Genomic DNA, 20379 nt, shown 5'->3' on the forward strand with positions numbered 1-20379 from the left:
TCTCGAGAATTATTAGCTTCACAACGGTAGGATATATCAGCACTAAAGGAATAACGAAATCAACGATGGTCACAATTGTAGCTGAAAGCCAGGCTAATAAAATAGCCGAAAATATCCTGAAGAGGATCCCGATATCTCCCTCGTCCCGCCACGATTTACTACACTCCGAGACAAGCATACTCGTCAAAATCGGCGGCATGCAAGGTCGCACCATGGCAAACACGAAGCCAAAAATGGGCATAATGAATATCCCAATCTTAAAGATTGCGACGAAACCGACATAAAATATGTGTACGGTTTTTGTTTCTGCAAATACAGATACACTTATAAAATAATGTTGCTTCTTCGAACAGGGAAATGTAGTATGGATTATATATTATGTAAACTACATACACTAAATCCAGAGTAACGTTAACTTAAAAAAGAATAAATACTTATATGTAGTCAGGATTTAATATGGTTTACATAATATGGAATTCAGAAGGTATGTACTGTACAAAACGTACATTAGTAGCGGAATTTTTAAGAGTGATCAAACGTAACTAACAATTTATGCATCTATTTAGAAAAAACCTCACCTTTCGCGTTGACCTCTCGTTCCATCTGCATCGCAGAATTTAGTAACGCTATAGTCTCTTCTTTAAGGAATGCGAGGTGACCTATGAAAATCAAAACGGCGACATACAGCGTAATGCAGTAGTAAATGTAGACCAATTTCCAAGTTGATATGGGGGACTGATTGTCAGGGTACACCCACTGGCCTAGCCGCCATTTTAAAGTAACGGCTAAATGAAGCAGGATTACTAAAGTTGAAGATACACGTTGGTACCTTTTAGAATTCGTTGTGGCAAACTGGTTTTCATTTATTGAGAATAACAGCGGGTTTGGTAGGAGCAGTATGACTTTAGAAAGGGTAAGTACAGGTGTAACATTGGAACCGGGTATCAGTACGTCACGAAGCGAGGTAAACAACGGAGTCGCGTTGACCATTTTGATTGACTTGAGTGCGTTAGAAAAATGTCGCAAAACTTTCCCGTGGTAATTTTCCACCTAGAAATGTATTTAGAACAGGACCAAAAAATATGTATGTATGTACTCTCCATTCACACACAATTGAAAATTTTACAGAAACTGAAAATTCTTCATGGAAACTGTATATGCAAGTGTTAGTCTCAAATTTTCTCAAATCATGTGGACAGGGGAATTTAACACTGCCCACTTTCAAAATTTCCGTAAATTTCCTACTCTACATATATGTATGAGCGTAGTAGACGTTGCAAAGCCAAATTCAGTTTTAACTATGGCGAAGAATTTATAAATTGTGCTATTTTCTTGATTCTATCGACACTTTCTTATGGTTTTTTCTGCACTACGTACATTCGTACATATGTGAAAAGAAGCCAAATATATGTAGCTTGTCATAAAGTATATATATTTGGGTACATAGCTTTAGCTTAAAACATGCAAAGTAGATTTTCTATTTATATGCAAATATAGAGACATTCTGAAGGTTTAAATAATTTGACATTTAACTCGATACTTACTGCTTTGAAGAAATAGATATGCCTTCTGCACAGCCTAAATGAAAATTATGATGTAAGTTTTAAGTAGCTTATCGACCATGATATAAAATAAACAAGTAAAATTTATGCGTTTGATGGTTCAAACAGAATGTCTGCATTTGCATAAATATGTAAAATCCGTTACATACCTGAAGAGGGATTTCATTACAACGAAAATCGACCGCGCTTATATAACGAATGCCCGAAATGTGTTTCTTTATATCAATTTTATTTAACTAGTAGGAAGTAGCTCGGTAAACTTGAAGTTTTACAGAAGCGACATGATTTCGTTCGAGGAAGAATGCAAATTGAGGAAATTCTACTTTTAACCAATCCAACTTTGCATATGGAATGAATCAATTTGCGTAAAAATGAATTCGTCTGTGTATTTATATTCATTTGTCTTCTTGTATTTATTTTTTACAAGGACAAGGTTCAACCTTGTAAATAGATGCACGTACATACATATTTACATACTCAAGTCCATACCCATGAAATTATCTGTAAGTTGGTACGTTTTCGCTATAACAATGCATATTTCAGAAAACTTTAAAAAACGTCGTATATTAAAAACAACTGTATACATATACAAACATACGTCGGGAAGTATAAGAGAGAAATGTGGATTGTTATCTTGGTTGCGGTCCATGATAATTTTGATAAAGAAATTATGCGGTGGTACGACATTTATGTAACTGAATTTTATGCTACCCGACAAATATGTAACCCGACGAATATACACTGAAATACGTTTACATAAATGTCGTTACATGATTGTCGGTTACATATTTGTCTTTACATATTTGTCACCCCGTCCCTGCCTGCGGTGATACGACAAATATGTAAACGACAATTATGTAACGACATTTATGTTCGGATTGGTACTAATGATATGTATTGATAATAATTAAATTCACAAATGATGACTTTATTTTCTCTGATTAAATATGTATAATATTTAACTAATTACTGTAATGATTAAACTGGGAATTTAGAAAAAGTGGTAGATTTTATGGTAAAATCAATCAATAAAATTAATATTCAGATTACAATTTTGAAAAACACAATTTTTTTCACTGGACACAAGTCCAGTTTGAGACAGTTTAATCATATTTTGACTTAATATGAGGTGACGCAAATATGTAGATAGAAATTCCGGTCAGCGTTTTTGAACCAGAGGAAAATTTCACAAATTTGAGAAATTTCACCCAAGGTACACGTCTGTGATGTTTCCCACCCATCCTGTGACGTTTCTCAGTTCTTGACCCAGGTTTGAAACGTCGTCTCCCACAACCCCAACCACGTTGTTTAACAGACCGGAAAAGGTAGGGTTGTTCAATTTTAAAAAATCTCTTTAAAAAACTCTCTTTTTTAAGATTCAACATTATTACGTAATAAATTATTTACCTGCGCAGCAATAGCTAATTAAAGCCAGAGAGAGAATCAAGATAAGAGTTAGCTTTAACATGTCTGCAATATTTTTATTTAACGAAGTATTTTTTAGAAAATTAAAAAAAAACTTCGAGACGTTGATCGTAGATTGGGAGCAAAATTACGATTGAGCTTTGCTTTTGAGATGATCCAAGTGTAAGCGATCCCATTTCGTCCCAAGTAAGTTGCTTAACATGTCGGTCAGGGTTGTAGTAATAAATTATTTAATAAATAATACGAAAAATCTAAAAACTAAATTGAGTAATTATTTTGTTCAAATAAACTTGTAATTGGGGGATTTAATTTAGTCTTAAAGTAATTAATTAATGTTAAAAGTCTAGAATTTGAATAGGTATTATGCAACATATTGAATTGCGAGATCTATTTTAAACGATCGGGAGGATTAATTTTGTTCTTAAATAGATGTCCGGTATCAATTACATATTCACCTTTCCTTGGTTCGTTCTAGTTGGTCGAATACTGATTAATCAAAATTTTAATCTTTAATTACAACTCTTTAATACATTAGCCTTAATGGTTATACATACATATGTAGAAGTTTAATTAATTTTCAATTGGATAATTAAATAATATCCAATTACGTAAATTCATAAAAGTAAGTAAAGTAATTTATTTTTTAAAAAATCCCGATGATACAAGTGTAGTATTGAAAGCTTGGAATAAATATATCTGCATTAAAATAATCTATTTCTAATAGTAATTAATTTCTATATTGATGTAATTATTTAGTAACCGAGTAATTATGTAATTACTCAATTAATTAGTCTCGTCAGGAAACCGAAATTATTAATAAGTAATTATGTACATAGTCAATTAATTAAGCAACCCTGGTGTAGATTTAGATCCTTAATCATATTAAATTTTTAAGTTGCACTTGTGGCTTCATAAAATTTTTGCATAGGGCATTTGCACGCAATAATGGCACATCATTCCAGCCTTGTGTGTACATGCATGCATACACAAAGCATGCAAACACCGCATGGATCGCGAGTGAATAGCTATTCATCATCAATACCTACGTACACGTGTTTAATTTAGTCTAATTTAGTGTAATTCAAGTCGTAATTTAGCATGGGTTTGGTCGCCTGTTTTCATGCCAAAGTCCAAATTTTGGACTTTGGCAGGAGAGCCTAGGATGCCAGGATAAATTGAATTAAATTACATCAACCTTGATTGGAGGCCAAGTTCGAAGTTAGCGAGGAAAGTGTAATGTCCACCAATGATAGATACGTCCAAAATTAATGTAAAAATCCCAAAAATATGAACATAAAAATATATGTATTTTAATACATTGTCAACGAATTAAATCCGAATTTGGTCCGAAATCCAAAAATTATAAAATTCGGAACGGATTTTGCAGCTCTAAGCAAAATACAGATTATATATTTCTACATATCTATGTATATAAATATAAGTATAAATATACAAGTACGTATATTTATCTCAATATTTTCGACAACCGAAATATGTGATGCACTAATAACGAATTTTTAAAATGTAAAGTCAATGTTTAACTCAAGTTTACTCACTCACATAATCTAATCAACTCACGTTTTGGGAAAAATATGATGTTTTAAATTCTCATCCGGCTTCCCACCTCTTTACATCCCCAAAGTTAATTATCTTTTGTCTACCTTGCCCCCATCGCATGAAATCTCACCAAATTTGGAAAAATTGCTATCACCCTGTCCCAAAATTCGGAGATCTCCCCCGTCTCGATGCAGTCACAAAAGGCTAAACACCTCTCCCCGCCGATCCCTTTATTAAAACAGGGCGGGTACGGAATGTCCAATTTCTTAACGGTCAAACCCTTTGAATTACTTTCGTGGAGGAAATAATTGTACAAAAAGGCCTTGCTCGTCGCAAAATACTCCTGCTTCGTTAACACATTATTCCCAAAATTTGAAAAATGTGGGTCCAATTCCATTTTCGAAATGCGAATCGTCTCCAAAACTGGGAACTGGACTGGATAATCCAACCTTCTTTCCCCGCTATTCTGAAATTTAAATCTTATGGCGGGAGAAACTAAACAATTTCCATATATGTTCCGGTTCGTCACCTGACTTTGCACAATTTCAAAAATTTTTAATTTTTCCATTATCGGGAAATGGATAGAATGAATGCAGAATCGGTGGATTGGATCGCTCGGATCGGCATTTTCCGTCGCGTAAAGTTTCAAATGTTGCAAAGTTCCTGCCGTAATTAGGAGCAATTTAGGCAAATCAGAAGTTCGCGCCCAACACTGCGCAAATTCTAGGCGGGTTAAATTTGCCAGATTAAGTTTAACAGGGGAGGGTAATTTTGGGCTGTTCATGAAGACAGAGGTCAAAGTTGGTGCAAAATTGAGCAAGTGTTCAAGCACAGATTGCCCCCTTTCGAGCAGGAATAACCCGCGAATATTTGGAAGTAAGGGGACCAACTGGGTTAACATGGAGAGCAGGTGGGGACACCCTTCTGGCACGTGGTACACCTTGATGAAAAGATTGTTTACTTTTGGAAAGGAAATATTAGGATTGGGCGGGAATTTTGAAACTGTATCGTCACGTGGGTCTCGAGGTGAGAGGAATAACTTGAGAAAGGTTAAATTAGGGAAGGATTTTGATAAGTGGGATAAATAGTGGAGCCACGTGGGCACCTCGCCTAAGGCCAAACTTATCTGTAAACTTTCCATCTTGCGGCCATGTTCAGAAATGAAATTTTGCCAGAGCGGGAGGAGTAATGTGGCGGGATCATCGAACGGGAAGAACGAAATATTCGTGGGACAGGATCCCCGGGCGGTGACATGTTTTGTGTAAAGGTCAATTTTTTCTGGGTCAAGGGTTATCCGGCTGATAGAGAGGAGCTTCCTCCGGACGGCGGTTTCCCACGTGGAGTTGATCCGAGTGCATGTGAGCAGGTCGCACGTGGGGAGAAAGGCAGCAATTTTTTGGATAATCTACATGTAAGACGTGCATATTGTAAGTGTCAAGGTTCCCACTATTGGTTCAACCAATTAACAATTAATTTTGCATATGTAAAAAGCATGCAAATTGGCAAATTGCATAAGATTTCTAAAACGGAAAGCAGAATTTGATTATCTCTTTTCGTTAGAAAATGACAGCACAAAATGTAGAGGAGGTGAAAAAATGAGTTTGCCACTCGTGCGAAAAATTGATTTTCTCGAATCGGAAAATGGCTCATGACCATTTCATTTTTGAAGCTATGCCCCGGACGAAATTAGACATGCAGTAGAGATATCTAAGGATCGTAAAAATGCAAAATATAAAATTTCGCCGTCTCCACGTGTCCGCCTGAAGACCAATACACTGACGAGAAACTTGAAAAAATCTTTTAGAGGCTACCCCAACATATCCGTGAGGGTTGTACGCAGACAACTAAAAATTTCAAAAACCTATCTTCGCAAGATCGAAGCCAATAAGATAGGCTTCAAAACGTGCAACATTAAAACTGCACCAAAATACAAGGACGACGAAAAAGCTGGAGCTGAAACAAATGTTCCAAAACTTTTTGAGAAAATGTTAAAATCGATTCCCAGAATTTTCTCGTCGTGGATGATGAAAACTACTGCCTTGTTGACCTCGAAGCGTCAATTGTGTAAAGTTCTACTCATGTAGAAGTAAAAATGACGTTCGTTCGAAATATAAATTCAAACCCAAGCAAAATTTCCAATGAAATACATAAAATGGCCGGACATCGACCAAAATTGGAAGGTGTCAAATCCATTCGCTTCCACGAGGAATGTGAACTTTGAACTTTATTTTAAAGAGCGTATCTTCGAAAGATTGACTTCCTCTATCAAGAACAAAAGGGCGTTATTATGGCCTGACATGGATACGTGCTAGAATGCCAAAATAGTCACAGGGTACCTTCAAGGGGAAAAAACCGATTTCGTCTAGAAAAAAGACAACGCTCCAAACGTACCTCAGCGTAGACCCATTGAAAGATTTTGGGCATTAATTAAGAAACAATATACTCAGAAAAAATTAACACCAAAAAATTTGGAAGAATTTCAGCAGGGTATGGAGATAGTCATCATGGACGTTGGGAAAACGTGTGGCAAAGCCCTCAAGAGGGGTGTGCGACAAAGTCCTCTCTCCACCTGCATGGAAGATATATTTGGACCATTGAAGGACTTCAAAACCTCCGTATACTCATCATTAGTATAACACAAAAGTTTCATTACAATTGATTCGCGCATTCATTTTTGCTGATCTAAAACGTTCTGACACTTACAATATGCGGGCGCGTCTTACATTAAAATGACGAAAGATAGTTAAATTGGTGCAATTTTAGCGATTAAAATTTTCAGTTTTTTAGTAGATGCTTTTAAATGCGTTTAAAATATTGTTTAGCATACTAAACAATATTCTACACATAAAATTGCTAAGAGGGATACATGTTTTGGACAAAATTAAGAGCTTTTGATATAGATAAAATGCATTCTGTAATATTGGGAACCATGCTTTCACCATACCATAAAATACGACTTTTTATAAGTTTGAACCTTTTTACGTCGTACAAGTATTAGGCAAATGTGCAAACATACCTCGGGAAGGACAAGGGCGAGATGAGGAATACCGTTGTCTTGGTTACCGTCCATAATAATTTGAATTAAAAATCCAATTATTTAGCTCCAGTTGTGCGATACTTGTAAAAGCAAAATTAAAAGTTATACATCTTGTTTATGAAAATAAATTTCGTTTGAAAATTGATTCACCTATGGCCTACCTGTGTAATTACTTTTAGTTTTACTATTAGAGAATCGGTCACACAGTAAAATGCAAGTTTTATTAAATTTAGTTGAAAAAGTGACGTGGAAACAGTGGATTGTCAGAGATTAAAATTCCAAATGATGGGTCAATGTTCAGTTCTGTCCATTAAACACTTCTGTGCACAGAGAACAGCCGAACAGAATACAATTTAAAAAATATTGTTACCCTTTTAAAAAGCAAATGCACTAGCAATTCCGTATTCAGTAAACTATACTTACAATGCGATGGTGTGAAGTGTAACCCTCCGATTTGGATGAAATTTCTAAATTATGTCGTCCATGTCGATACAACCAACGTTTCTTCAGGCAGTTTGTGCGATGGTCAGAATTTGGCAAAATATTTGAGATTAAAGTTGAAAAATGTGTAATTTTTAGCACGGGAAGACAATCGAAGTTGCTCCGCCTGGTAAAAACCGCCTGGTAACCAGGCGGAGGAAGCAAACCACAACTTCTATTGTCTTCCCGTGCTAAAAATTACACATTTTTCAACTTTAACCTCAAATATTTTGCCAAATTCTGACCATCGCACAAACTGCCTGAAGAAACGTTGGTTGCATTAATATGGACCACTTAATTTCGAAATTTCAACCAAATCGGAGGGTTACACTTCATACCATCGCATTGTTAGTATTAAAATCTTGAGTAAACTTTAGGCATTACTAACCCAAGGATTAAGCGTAGTTTACCAGGCATAAAATTCAAAGTCCTTTTCAACACTTTTCAAAAGGGTAACACTAAATATTGTTAAGAGTGTAATCTTAAAATAGTTTAGAGAATTAGAACCCTTTCGATATATCTGGACTGAGGACATTCCTCCCTTATTTGTAACTAAATCCATACATGGAAATAGGAAACAATCGCATTCACATTCTCCTTCGTATTTAGTAAGCATACCCATAAAATCCCTCAACGAGGATCAGACAGGGTTCCACTGACTTAAGTATTGGAAATGTTTTGTAAATTTTTCCAAAATTAATTTTACTATGTATCCAAAGTGTATGCTTGCAGATGAAAAACTTGGAATAAATGTTTACTTAAAATTATCCGTAATTTATAAAAATCATTATTGTCCATAGAAAGAAAACTTACAAATTTATGCACTAATGCATGCATGTACTTGCAGATAAATGAACTTATGATGTAACTTATTTAAATCCAGATAAGATTTTAAATCTCAAATGAAAATTCAATTTACTCATGAACTGATAGATTTTTCAAAGCTGGTTTTACATATTTAATTTATTTAGTAACAACATGTAGGGTTATAAATTTTTGAAGGAATTGAAATAACAATTACGAAATAATTAATAAATTTAATATGAAGTTATCTATCTAAATGCACTGCGTATGTACAATTAAAAGTATTTTATTATATGTGATGATAATTCGTAAGCACACTGATCCTGAGTGTATTTGCACTCCAATTATCTTTAGTTTAGTAAAATACGAAGGTTACGAAGAAAAAAGACAAGGCGTCAAGCTGAGTAAAAATCATAACATTATACATAAGTTGATTTTGTACGACAAAATTTTACGCCGCTTACAATATGTCGGAAAAGTTAAATATTCTACGAATGAATACCCCTAAAATTTCGTATGTATTGTGTTGCGAGTGATTGCGATTTTTATAATTTATAAAATTAAGATTTCTAAAATTAGAATTTCTAAAATTAGCCTGAACATATTTACAAACTTTCCTCGCCATAATTTTTACCTCGTCCCCATGGCATGACATCTCTCCACATTTGGAAACATTGCTATCACCCTGTCCCAAAAGATGGAGGCCTCCTCTGTCTCAAGACAACCACAAGAACCCGGTGGGAACGGAATGTCCAACTTCGTCACGGTCAACCCCTGCGAATTTCCATTATACAGAAACGAATCGTACAGAAAGGCCTTGCCCGTCGCAAAATATTCCTGCTCGGTTAACCCGCGTTGCCCATAATTTGAGGAATTATTTTCCATTTTGGAAATTTTGATCTTTTCCAAAACCGGGAACTGTACGGCATAATCTAACCTCTTTTCCGGATCGTTATTCTCACCCTGTTTAAATTTTAACTGAATCCCTGGCGCCACTGGCGAGTTTTCGAGCAAGGAACTGTCGACCCGTGGACTTTGCGCAAGTTCGAAAATCGTCAATCTTTCCATTATCGGGAAGATGACGGGATGCCTGCCGAATCTGTCGAATCGGTGGGACGGATCGACATTTTCGGAAACATAAATTTTCACGTGAACCAAAGTTCCCGACCCAATTCGGAGCAACTTAGGCAAATCGGAAGGTCTTGACCAACACTGGGAAAATTCGAGGCGGGTCAAATTTGTAAGATTGAGGCGCAGTGGGTTCCTTAATTTTGCATTTTTTAATAATATCGAGGTCAAAGTTGGGGCAAAAGTGAGAAAATGTTCGAGCACAGATTGCCCCCGTTCGATGCAGGAAAGCGCGCGAAGGTTTGGAAAGAGCGGGATCATTCGAGTTATCATGGCGTGCAGGTGGGGACATCCTTCCGGCACGCTGTACGAGGTGAATTCGAGATGTTTAAGCTTCGGGAAGGTGAAGTTATCCAGGGGGGGATTTGATTGAGGGGGGGAATTTGTAAGGTCGGAATTGTTTGGGAGGGAAATGAATAGTTTGAGAGAGGTCAAATTGGGGAAGGAGGTTGCTAAATTTGATAAATATTGAGGCCACGTGGGATTTCGTAAGGTTAAATTTATCTGGAGGAGTTTAATTTTGTGGCCGTGTTCCGAAGTGAAGGAAAGCCAGGCGGGTTGGGAGCATATGGCGGGATTTTTGACGCGAAAGAAACCGATATTTCGGGGACAGGAACCCCGGGCAGTGACGACGTTTGTGTAATCCGTGATGTTTTCGGGGTCGACGGTAAGCCAGCTTTGGAAGAGGAGTCTCTTGCGGGCGGCTGCTTCCCACGTGGAGTTGATCTGTGTGCACGTGAGAAGGACGGAGGTGGGGAGGAAGGTCGGGATTCTTTGTACGATCTGAAAGTTTTATACATTAAGATAGGCAACGCAAAAATAGCAATCCCCCTTTTTCATGACGTAATATATGTACGTTCTCTTTTAAGCTATTGATAAACAAATTAAATATATAAATTTATTGGTATTTAGGAATCAAATCCGAAAATCCCTAATAATGCCAAAAAATGTTACCCAGCCGGGAATCGAACCAGGGCTCCCTTAAATTCATGTCAAGTGCTCTGACCACTGAGCTACTATTTATGGCAATTAATAACATTATTGGGGCTTTTACTGATCTTTGTCTGTGGCCTTTCGGCTGGGTATAAACTTTTGGATTTATTCGGGATTTTCGTATTTGATTCCTAAATAAATTCGGTTTCCACAAGGATAGAAGTAGTGTTAAATTTATAAAATTATGGGTACTTTAATTAGTAGATACAGGGAGGTGTCAGGCTACAATGGAAAATTTTGCAATGGGGAAAATCCTTAAATTTCCATTAGTTACTGAAAGTTCGTCTCTGAAATTGAACATTTTAAGAATTTTGGCATCAGTGTTCCACCAGTTTTGATAATAATTAGCACAAATGTCAATCCCAAATCGTGTAACTAATGGAGATTTGTGGGCTTTTCCCATTTGAAAAATTGCTCATTGTAGCGTAACGTTTAAACCACCCTGTATATGCACATTTGTTATTCATCAAATTTCAGAAGTTTTTTTTTATAAAAGTTAAGTATTTCTTGCAAAATACATAAATAAATATCTACATCTGTCCAAACTTACTTCTGGCAGTAAAACGGCGAGATGTGGATTATTATCACGGTAGTCGTTGGTACGGGCCATAGCAATTTTGATAAAAAATCCAATCCAGTTATTGAAATAGCTCCAGTTGTACAGCAGTCCTAAAAAAATTGCAGTTACACTGTAAATAATCTGGTAATAAACATTACCGAAAAGCACAACTATATGACTTTACCAAAGTGGTAATGATAAGTTGTACCGTGTGGTAGTGGTTTGGTAATAAAGTTTTACCATCATGGTAACGAATTTTTACTACCTGGTAAAATATTATTACCAAATTTATTACCGATAAATCATTACCTGTGTGACTTTACCGGATTATTAAGAGTGTACGTATTTATCTCGAGTTAGTAAAATAATTAAGTTGCATACATACGTAGTGAAGTCACCACCCGATAATTGTGAATTGTGAACAGATTTAATTATGCAGATGGTGTATGTACCCTTTTTTAATGTTTCCGAGAAGTTTTTCTAAAAACAACTGGGCGAGAAAGTTACGTGGGAACACCACCACCGTGTGTGCCGGATGAAGTTCATGCTACAAATGATGACTGAATGATTCATTCTTTCCCCTCCACACATACATACATATGTACTTATGTACTAGAGTAGAGTCGGTTCTACACTTTTTCTGATCCAGCCGAACCGGATCCGAATATTTGGGGTACAATATCCGTTTGAACAGATGATGAGAATTTCGGATGAAAAATATCAATTCAGACCGAGACTGGATATTTGGGATGAAAAATACCCATCCGAGCCGAGTCTTCATATTTTGGATGAAAAATATCCACGCATATTTTTCGGATGCGAACAGTCTGAAAAATATCAATTCAGACAGAGTCTTCATATTTCGGATGAAAAAATGTCGATCCGGCCCGAATCCCAATTTTTCGATTGGAGCATAGCTATCCGATTATTTTGGTTGAAAACAATTTCTCTCTGCACCAAATCCGAATATCTCGGGCGTAAATTAGCTATCCCAACCGAATCCGAGTTTTTTCTGTAGGAAGATACATATAAATATGCACCCGAACCAAACCCGAATTTTTTAGTTGAATACACACCCAACCCCGATGATTCGGATTCAATTTGGATGGATAATTTCTGGAAGTCGGATAGCCGACTCAACTCTAATGCATCAATTCTAGCAAGTACAAGGACAACATATTTACATACAAATGTATTTAATGGGGCACAAAATTCGAGCCCTTTTCCTCCATAAATATCTATTCAGGTCAATGCTCCTTTGTTTGCTGCTACGCGAAGATTGGAGACAAGGGACCATCCATACATAACGGCATACATAAAAAATTCTCGACTACAGCACCCAACGTGCACATTAAGAGATATGGAATTTTATCATGGGAAGGATAGGAAGAACTACTAAACCCGCTAGAATGATGACGTAATATATGGACGTTCCCTTAATCACAATTGTAGCGTAGTAACCCTTTTTATCCTAAAATGTATGTCTCAACCACGATCAAAGAAAACCTCTTTGTAAATATATAATCCATCCTGATGGAAATGTACACATTTTTGTTAGAAAATATGAAAATACGCATCAATTATCTCTCAATGAGACTCAATGCCGAGTTAAAAAACAATTTTTTTTTGTACTTTTTAAAAAAAATTTGAAATCTACAAATTTTTTGGTTTATCATCGCTCATGGAAAGCGTCTTGTGCTAAAATGTGATTACCTAGATAAGTTAAAACGACGAATGGTTTGAATATTTATGATGAAAACAATTGTGAAATATTTACTTTAATAAAACGAGTATGAATAAAAACGGCATAAATACAGTATATATTAATGCAGAAATATTTTATTATATTTGAACACACATATTTACATATTTATGTAATTCAATTACAGTAATTGTTCTTGTATCGTGAAATGGTGTAAGTACAAATTTTAGGGTTTGTTTGTTACACGATTTTCAATAATAAATCTTGCGACGCTTGCCAAATGTCGTAACTGGTGAGCCATATTTTAAGATATTTAGAGTATTAAGGGTATTCATTCATACGACTAATATTTATTTAGTACCAATTGTATCATCCATGTGAAATTTTGTAGTTTTTCTAACAAGTTCGCAAATTAATTTTTTTGCTTTTTTTTGCGACGTTGGAAATTTAGTTTTATTTGCTAATAAAAAATAATAATGCTACCAAATCGCCATGAGTACCCCCAAGATACTCGAATTTGTACATTGTTTACTATCTATGCAGTTTGTATCCGTAATAAATTGCACCATTTGTTAGTTACTAATCTGGTAGTTTAAATAGTTTACGAAGTTAATATTTGGATAATATATGTATATACATCTACACTCTTAAAAATAACTACCATTTTGAACAGCAAATACAGTCTGAATTATAAATTATTTGTGGAAATTAATTGCACTAAATTCAGGATAAGCTTTGACCTTTCTCCAATTACGTATCGTTACTTTGGATTTCGCATACTTTGCGAATATTGAATTCAGAGTGTGTTTACTACGTTTTCAAAAGAGTAATTTTTAAGAGTGTATCCATGATCATAGCCATGCTACGGAGCGACTTGCTGTAAGAATTCAGGATCTGCATGGATAACATATTTATTTATGCATTTATTTCCTATTTCGAAGAGAAGGATCGATCTCCAGTATTTTTCTGGTGAGGAGATAAATGCACTCGGAGTGGTCGACGAAGGGGAGGTTGTAAAGTTTGTACGCGATCGCGGGAACATTTCCGGGCCCCAGTTTTCTTAGCAGAGCTTCCAGCTCTTTCTCGGGGTCCTGGAATGTATGCAAATATTTTTTTTTGTAAATTGAAATTATTTATTGAACGAATTTGTAAGAATTTTCCTGCTGTGAATTTATATTACTTATTTACTAGCTACGCTCGCCCCCCGGCGCTCTGCGCCTCGCTAAGATATGAGATGGAGACCCATAACCCAAGAGCAATATCCGCCCTCATAATCAAATAGTACGATGTTCCAACTTCAAGTCCGAACGTACACATTTTGCCAATATTCCTAGTATTAATTAGTCGTTTTGCGAAATTATGGCAATTTTTCCGATTTGTTGATTTTTTCTTTCAAATTACGAATTAACCAATCATCATAAGCAAATAATAAGGGAAATGAAAATGTTTTTTAAAATTCAAATTAAAAAATATCAGAACTTATAACAGGCTCTTACACAGGGTTCGGAAAACCCCGGAGTTTTTCCAGAAACCCCCAACCCCGGGGGTTTTTCCGGGGTTATTGGGGTTTTTGTGGGTTTTTGTAGATTTTGGGGCAGGTTGAACCAAAATTCCAAAAATTATGTATTAGGGAAAAACTTATTTAATATACGAATTTATCCGGCATTTCTAATTTCCACCCCACCCACACCAAATCCACCCCCGAAGTGGGGGTGGATTTGGGTGGGGGTGGAATTATGTATAAATGCCGAAGTTATCGTGAAATTTTAATTAAGCATTATCATTTACTTGGACAGTCCAAGTTGGACTGTTGAATCGAAAATTCTTGTTTAACATGTAAATATGAAAATATGCAATGATACTTGGAAATTCAAGTAGCACATAAAAATTGCCAAAACTTCACGATGAATCTGACTATTTAGTTAGGATTGGTCTAACAAGGGAACCTTAAGTACTGTCATCACTCGATTTCCTTCCAAATAGCCTTAATCGACAGATAATTTAGTGAAACTAAAACTTTGTCATAGAACATGCGTTGCAAAATCGCGTTTTCGCGAAATATTTAGCGAGAGCTGCACCAAAACCTGGCATTTTCCCAATGCTTTTAATATAGCCAGCAGCTTTTTCATGAAGTTTATATGTAGAATATTGTTCAACCTGTGCGTACATACCTGTGCGCTTAATTTCAAAGCTGATCACGAATACTGATGTCATGTTTGCCAATTTTTGCAAACTTTTTTTTGCAAAATTTCGCAAATTAAAATTTTGTCATACTCACAAAATTTGCTCTTTTTTGCAAGGTTTTTTAAAAACTCATTTTACTAATTTCGAAAAATTTACGAACATTTGCAAAAATTGAAATTTACATTAAATTTACATCGTTCAAATTTTTCATGAAAACACTTAAAATAACTAATCCTTTTTAATTTTAAGCAATTTTAAAAATTATTTCCCATATTCATTTTTGCAAGTTGCAAAAAAATTGCAAATATTTGCAACATGAAAAATAAATTTTATCACTTACACATTTTGCAAAATTAAAAAAACAACCAAATTTAAAATTGCGAAATTTTGCAAAAAGTTTGCAACAAATGGCAAATATTTGCATCAGCTTATAGCATACTCGTGATCAGGCTTGAAATTACACGGACAGGTTTATAATTAATCAATATTCTATAAAGTTCGTTCGAAGGCTGGTGGCTATATTAAAAGCATCGGGAAAATGACACGTTTTGGTGCAGCTCTCGCAAAATATTTCGCGAAAACGTGATTTTGCACCGCATGTTCTATGACAAAGTTTTAGTTTCACTAAATTATCTGTCGATTAAGACTATTTGGAAGGAAATCGAGAGGTGACAGTACTTAAGGTTCCCTTGTAAGTCGTAGTTTAAGCGATTTTGTTCAATCTGCCTTAAAATCTTACAAAAACCCCGCAAAAACCCAGCAAAAACCCACAAAAACCCCGCGAAAACCCACAAAGACCCATTTTAACATTAGGGGTTTTCCGGAGATTTGATGCCCCCCAAACCCCCAAAAACCTGGGGTGGCGAACCCTGCTCTTACGTGGCGGATGTTTAGAAAAATCTAAAAGCCTTAATAGTTGGAAATTAAGTGTCGTAACCCAGTTACTTGAAGTATACTACCTGAAAGCAATTTTTAAAAATTAGGTGAACACAATTTTTGCTCTGAATTACTTCTATAAAATTACAAAAATTCATTTAAAACAATAATTTTATTTAAAAAAATTATTGGTTTTAGCATTTTAAAAAATTCAGAAATGGCATTAATATATCAAATTTTTAATTTTTTTTCAAATTTAAGGGAAGTTATTCTGAGCAAAAATTGGGTTTAACTTTTGAAATCGGATTAAAATTCGAAAAGTTACTGCGTTATTAAAAATTTGAATTTATAATTTTCTTGTCGAACAGCAGTGAAACAGAGCATCGAGTGTGTATAATTAATAATTAACTCAATGTGTGCATATGCATGCGTATGCACTCAATATAAAGTCTATATATATAGTCACGTAATATATGATGCACTCAATGCACTCATTGCGATGTTGCCGGTGCTAGTGACAGGGCGGTTGGCTGAGTCGGGGAGCGCATGGAGAGCGAGAGCATGTGGCAACCTCGCAGTCAACCAAGACCACGGGTTCTACCTTAATAGTAGAGATTAGAAGGAAAAGCTACTCTTAACAATAATGTTACCCTTTTGGGCAGATTTTATAAAGCATACTATGTAACTCCAGAGGAACGCTAAGTTACCAAGGAGCAAACTTTACTATGGATTTTGTCGTTTTTACTGATTGTTAGTTTTCGAAAAGATAACATTATTTTTAGCGTTGCCCCGGGTACCGGGTAGCTACCCGGTACCCGGCCGGGTATACTTAAGTACCCGGTCTACCCGGCCGGGTAATTTCAATATTCAATTTTCTTACTTAAAATGCGAAACCTTATAAAAAATTTAATCCAATGGATTTTATTCTAATTCTTGCTATAAAATAATACGTTCGGAAAGAATGGTCAACCTTGGCCAACACTTATTCGGAAATTATCATACGCAATTTAAAATTACTTTGAGCGCATTCATGTCAACGAATTATGAATCAGGTTCATTTATGCAATAAATGAAGGAATAAATAAATGTATCATGAGCCTGAGAAGTTGAAATTGATACCATATGTTTACTGGACAAAGATATAGGAAACAAGTTCGAAGATAGGCTACATCGGTCACCTAGATGACCTGTGGGGTTCGTATTGGACTGGGGGAGCAAAATGTAACCACAGTGAGTGTAACCATGGAGAAGGCGACCCATACTGTCCCATACCAATTTTTACCAAATATTACTTTGATCTGAAATTTTGTGTGGAGGTTAAATATGAAGTCTGCACTGCAGAAATTTAACTTGTAATTTTTAAAACTTATAAAATTGTTGCAAATTCTAGAAAAAGTAGAAAAATTCCCGTTATTTTTAATATATTAATATTACCCGGTACCCGGCCGGGTAGCCGGGTACCCGGCAAAGATTTTAGGCCGAATACCGGGTAGCCGGGTACCGGGTAGTAGCACTACCCGGGGCCATAGATCGGAGTACTCCGGGCTTGGAGTACGTACTCCGGCCTCCGGAGGCCGGAGTACGCAGCTTTTTCTGGAGGCCGGAGTACGCGGAGGCCGGAGTACACGTGGCCAGCCGGAGGCCGGAGTACGCATGGCCGGCCGGAGGCCAGAGTACGCAAAATTTCCGATCGCATAGATAGGAGAATTCCGGGCTTGGAGTACGTACTCCGGCCTCCGGAGGCCGGAGTACGCGACTTTTTCTGGAGGCCGGAGTACGCGGAGGCCGGAGTACGCGGAGGCCGGAGTACGCGAAATATCCGATCTATGCCCGGGGCAACCCTAATTATTTTTAAGAGTGCAAGGGAAAAGTATGCTTGGATTTTTGACAGATTTTAATAATCGATTTAATAAATATTATGTATTTATTGGGGAATACGTACCAGTTTTTCTGGAATTGGTGTAAACGGCCAATCGTTATCCTTATCCTGTGGTATTTAAATGAACATGGAAATTATGTAAATCGGTACCTCATTCACTCTAACGTTTATAACTTGGTAATTTTTGAACCTTATTAGAAAGATTCTTATTTCAATTTGTAGAAATGGACAATGATTTGATTGAAATTATGTTCATGTTTTATGCTTAAGCCGCATATCACTTTCCTAACTTTTTAGGATTTAAAAATTTACAAAGGTTGGCGTGAATTGTATACATACATACTCTGTTTACATACATGTACGTGCATACTTGTTTAATCTTAAGAATAAAAGTATGTACCTGTATGTTTGAGGCATCGTCAGATTTCAGGGACAATTCTGAGTGGGAGGAGGCAGTCGTTCTTTTTTTGAATTTCTTCTTACGCTTTCGAGTCTTTAATTTTTCCGTTTCGCTCATTTTCGAAATTTGAATTTTACATTTTTAAGTTTTCCTAACGTATTTACTCCTTTATGTATCGGAGTTTTAAACAATTCAATCAAACTGTATAATAAATGTGTTCTGTAGATCGTTAATTTCCCAAATTTTGCAATGTGCAAATAGAAATAATTAGTTTTGATTAGAACATGATTTCGTGACACTGGAACCTTTCACTTATTATTTTTTTAACTGTGAATTTATTTATGACATGCAATTTATTGAAAATTAATTTACTTTTAATAATGCATGAACTCTTTAGCAAGTAACAAAATGTTGTGAAACGTTTAAATCGGCTTTTCAATTGTGAACATAAAGTTTTGCCCAGTCTTCAAAATTTCATGGGTTTGACGCGTGTCTGCATTTTATTTTTTAAATATTTTAAGCAATTTTATTTTATTACGTGAACGATGCGTTGTGATTCTACTCGTGTTCAGCAGCTGTTTACTATAGCAGCCTACTCACGGGCCTTGTTACCCGGGTAACACAGTTATCCGGGTAGCAGGTTAAGAACGTGCGTACACACTCTTCGCATGTATGTAAATATGTAGAAATTTTATCCCGATATTTCCTTGCATCACGAGCTGTTAGTTTTTGCATGTGTGTGTCGCAAAAAAAGTTCCCGTTACGAATTTGCATATACCCGAACTTATGTATTACAATGTGCGTGAAAATAAATTTTGCGTACAAATGGATAATTAATGAAGCTTTAATTTTAATTGCGCAAGTTTTTTAAAAATTTGTCGATAAAATTTTTCAATTAATTAATATTTTACGCGTACATACATATGTACATATTTAAGAAATTGGGCTTAAATACAATCTAGTGGAAATTTGTCGACTCTAGAATAAGGTTATGATAACATAATTTTAAGTGCGTGGCTCCGAAACCTTATTTGGGGATGTCCCCATATTATGTCATTATTTTGGGTGGAGTGGTTGTTAAAATTCCAAATCCCTTAATATATTTATACGTTGGGTGTGTGGGTGCTAAAAGGGAGAATTTTTGAGGACGTAATGTATGGATGACCCCTTTCCCAACTTTCGCTTTTGATACGCATTTACATACATACACACGCTACTAAATACGTACTAATATTCGACGAGAAGATATTTGAAATATATTTGCGATAAAGAAATATTTTTTCTTTGTTAAATAATAATTGGATTTCAAAAACATATACTCATTATTCATTCATTCAAAATTTATTGATATATGTATTTATTTGTGCTACTTTTCATTTATAGTTTGAAGAAAAAACTAAATTAAATGAACAAACGCTACTGGATATAATTCCAAATGTAATTTTGGAGTAGTGTTTAGAATCTGGTATACCTATATGAATTTGGGCAAGGGATTGCCAAATTGTATAATTTTTGAAAATTTCTAATTGTAATTCCCGCTATATGTTACGTGTAAAATGGTGAATGATAAAGCTTAGAATTTTGTTAGAATATAGTATGTGCTTATGTAAAATTATGACTTACCGAACTTAAACCTTTGCCAGGGAACTTTTCGAGTAAATATGACTTTTTTAAGCTAGTATGTTGGTAACCTAGGCAGCAAGGCTTAGACAAGTTGGGGAGGCTTGCGAATCTTCATTTCAACTTTCTTATAGGAATAGTCAGAACCCTTCCAGTGGTGCCATAACACTCCT

General features: G+C 35.6%; 3 protein-coding genes and 1 long non-coding RNA gene across 5 annotated transcripts; all 4 read right to left on the reverse strand.

Moving 5' to 3' along the window:
• Window positions 1–2457: 2457 nt before the first annotated feature.
• LOC118439438 lies at window positions 2458–3202 on the reverse strand. Its single transcript, XR_004837423.1, has 2 exons — window positions 2970–3202; window positions 2458–2914 (listed from the first exon to the last, which is right to left on the reverse strand). It is a non-coding gene; the product is annotated as an uncharacterized LOC118439438 (long non-coding RNA).
• Window positions 3203–3798: 596 nt separating this feature from the next.
• LOC118439444 lies at window positions 3799–7910 on the reverse strand. The gene is made up of 3 exons (XM_035860750.1): window positions 7743–7910; window positions 7561–7661; window positions 3799–5949 (listed from the first exon to the last, which is right to left on the reverse strand). Exons 2-3 carry the CDS (start codon window positions 7612–7614, stop codon window positions 4645–4647), a joined length of 1359 nt encoding a protein of 452 aa, XP_035716643.1. The 5' UTR covers window positions 7615–7661; window positions 7743–7910; the 3' UTR covers window positions 3799–4644.
• A 1100-nt stretch (window positions 7911–9010) lies between these two features.
• Window positions 9011–12131, reverse strand: LOC118439468. Of its 2 annotated transcripts, none has more exons than XM_035860791.1 (3): window positions 11998–12131; window positions 11537–11655; window positions 9011–10776 (listed from the first exon to the last, which is right to left on the reverse strand). In XM_035860791.1, the coding sequence occupies exons 2-3, from the start codon at window positions 11594–11596 to the stop codon at window positions 9496–9498; spliced, it is 1341 nt and encodes a 446-aa protein (XP_035716684.1). In that variant the 5' UTR covers window positions 11597–11655; window positions 11998–12131; the 3' UTR covers window positions 9011–9495. The 2 variants fall into 2 exon arrangements, with proteins under 2 accessions (XP_035716684.1, XP_035716683.1); XM_035860790.1 differs by having other exon boundaries at window positions 11855–12131.
• A 1235-nt stretch (window positions 12132–13366) lies between these two features.
• On the reverse strand, window positions 13367–19147 carry LOC118439421. Its single transcript, XM_035860722.1, has 3 exons — window positions 18587–19147; window positions 18250–18294; window positions 13367–14338 (listed from the first exon to the last, which is right to left on the reverse strand). The coding sequence occupies exons 1-3, from the start codon at window positions 18701–18703 to the stop codon at window positions 14171–14173; spliced, it is 330 nt and encodes a 109-aa protein (XP_035716615.1). The 5' UTR covers window positions 18704–19147; the 3' UTR covers window positions 13367–14170.
• Between the last annotated feature and the right edge of the window lie 1232 nt (window positions 19148–20379).

Source organism: Folsomia candida, unplaced genomic scaffold, assembly GCF_002217175.1.
Source record: "Folsomia candida strain VU population unplaced genomic scaffold, ASM221717v1 Fcan01_Sc036, whole genome shotgun sequence".
Lineage (NCBI taxonomy): Eukaryota > Metazoa > Arthropoda > Collembola > Entomobryomorpha > Isotomidae > Folsomia > Folsomia candida.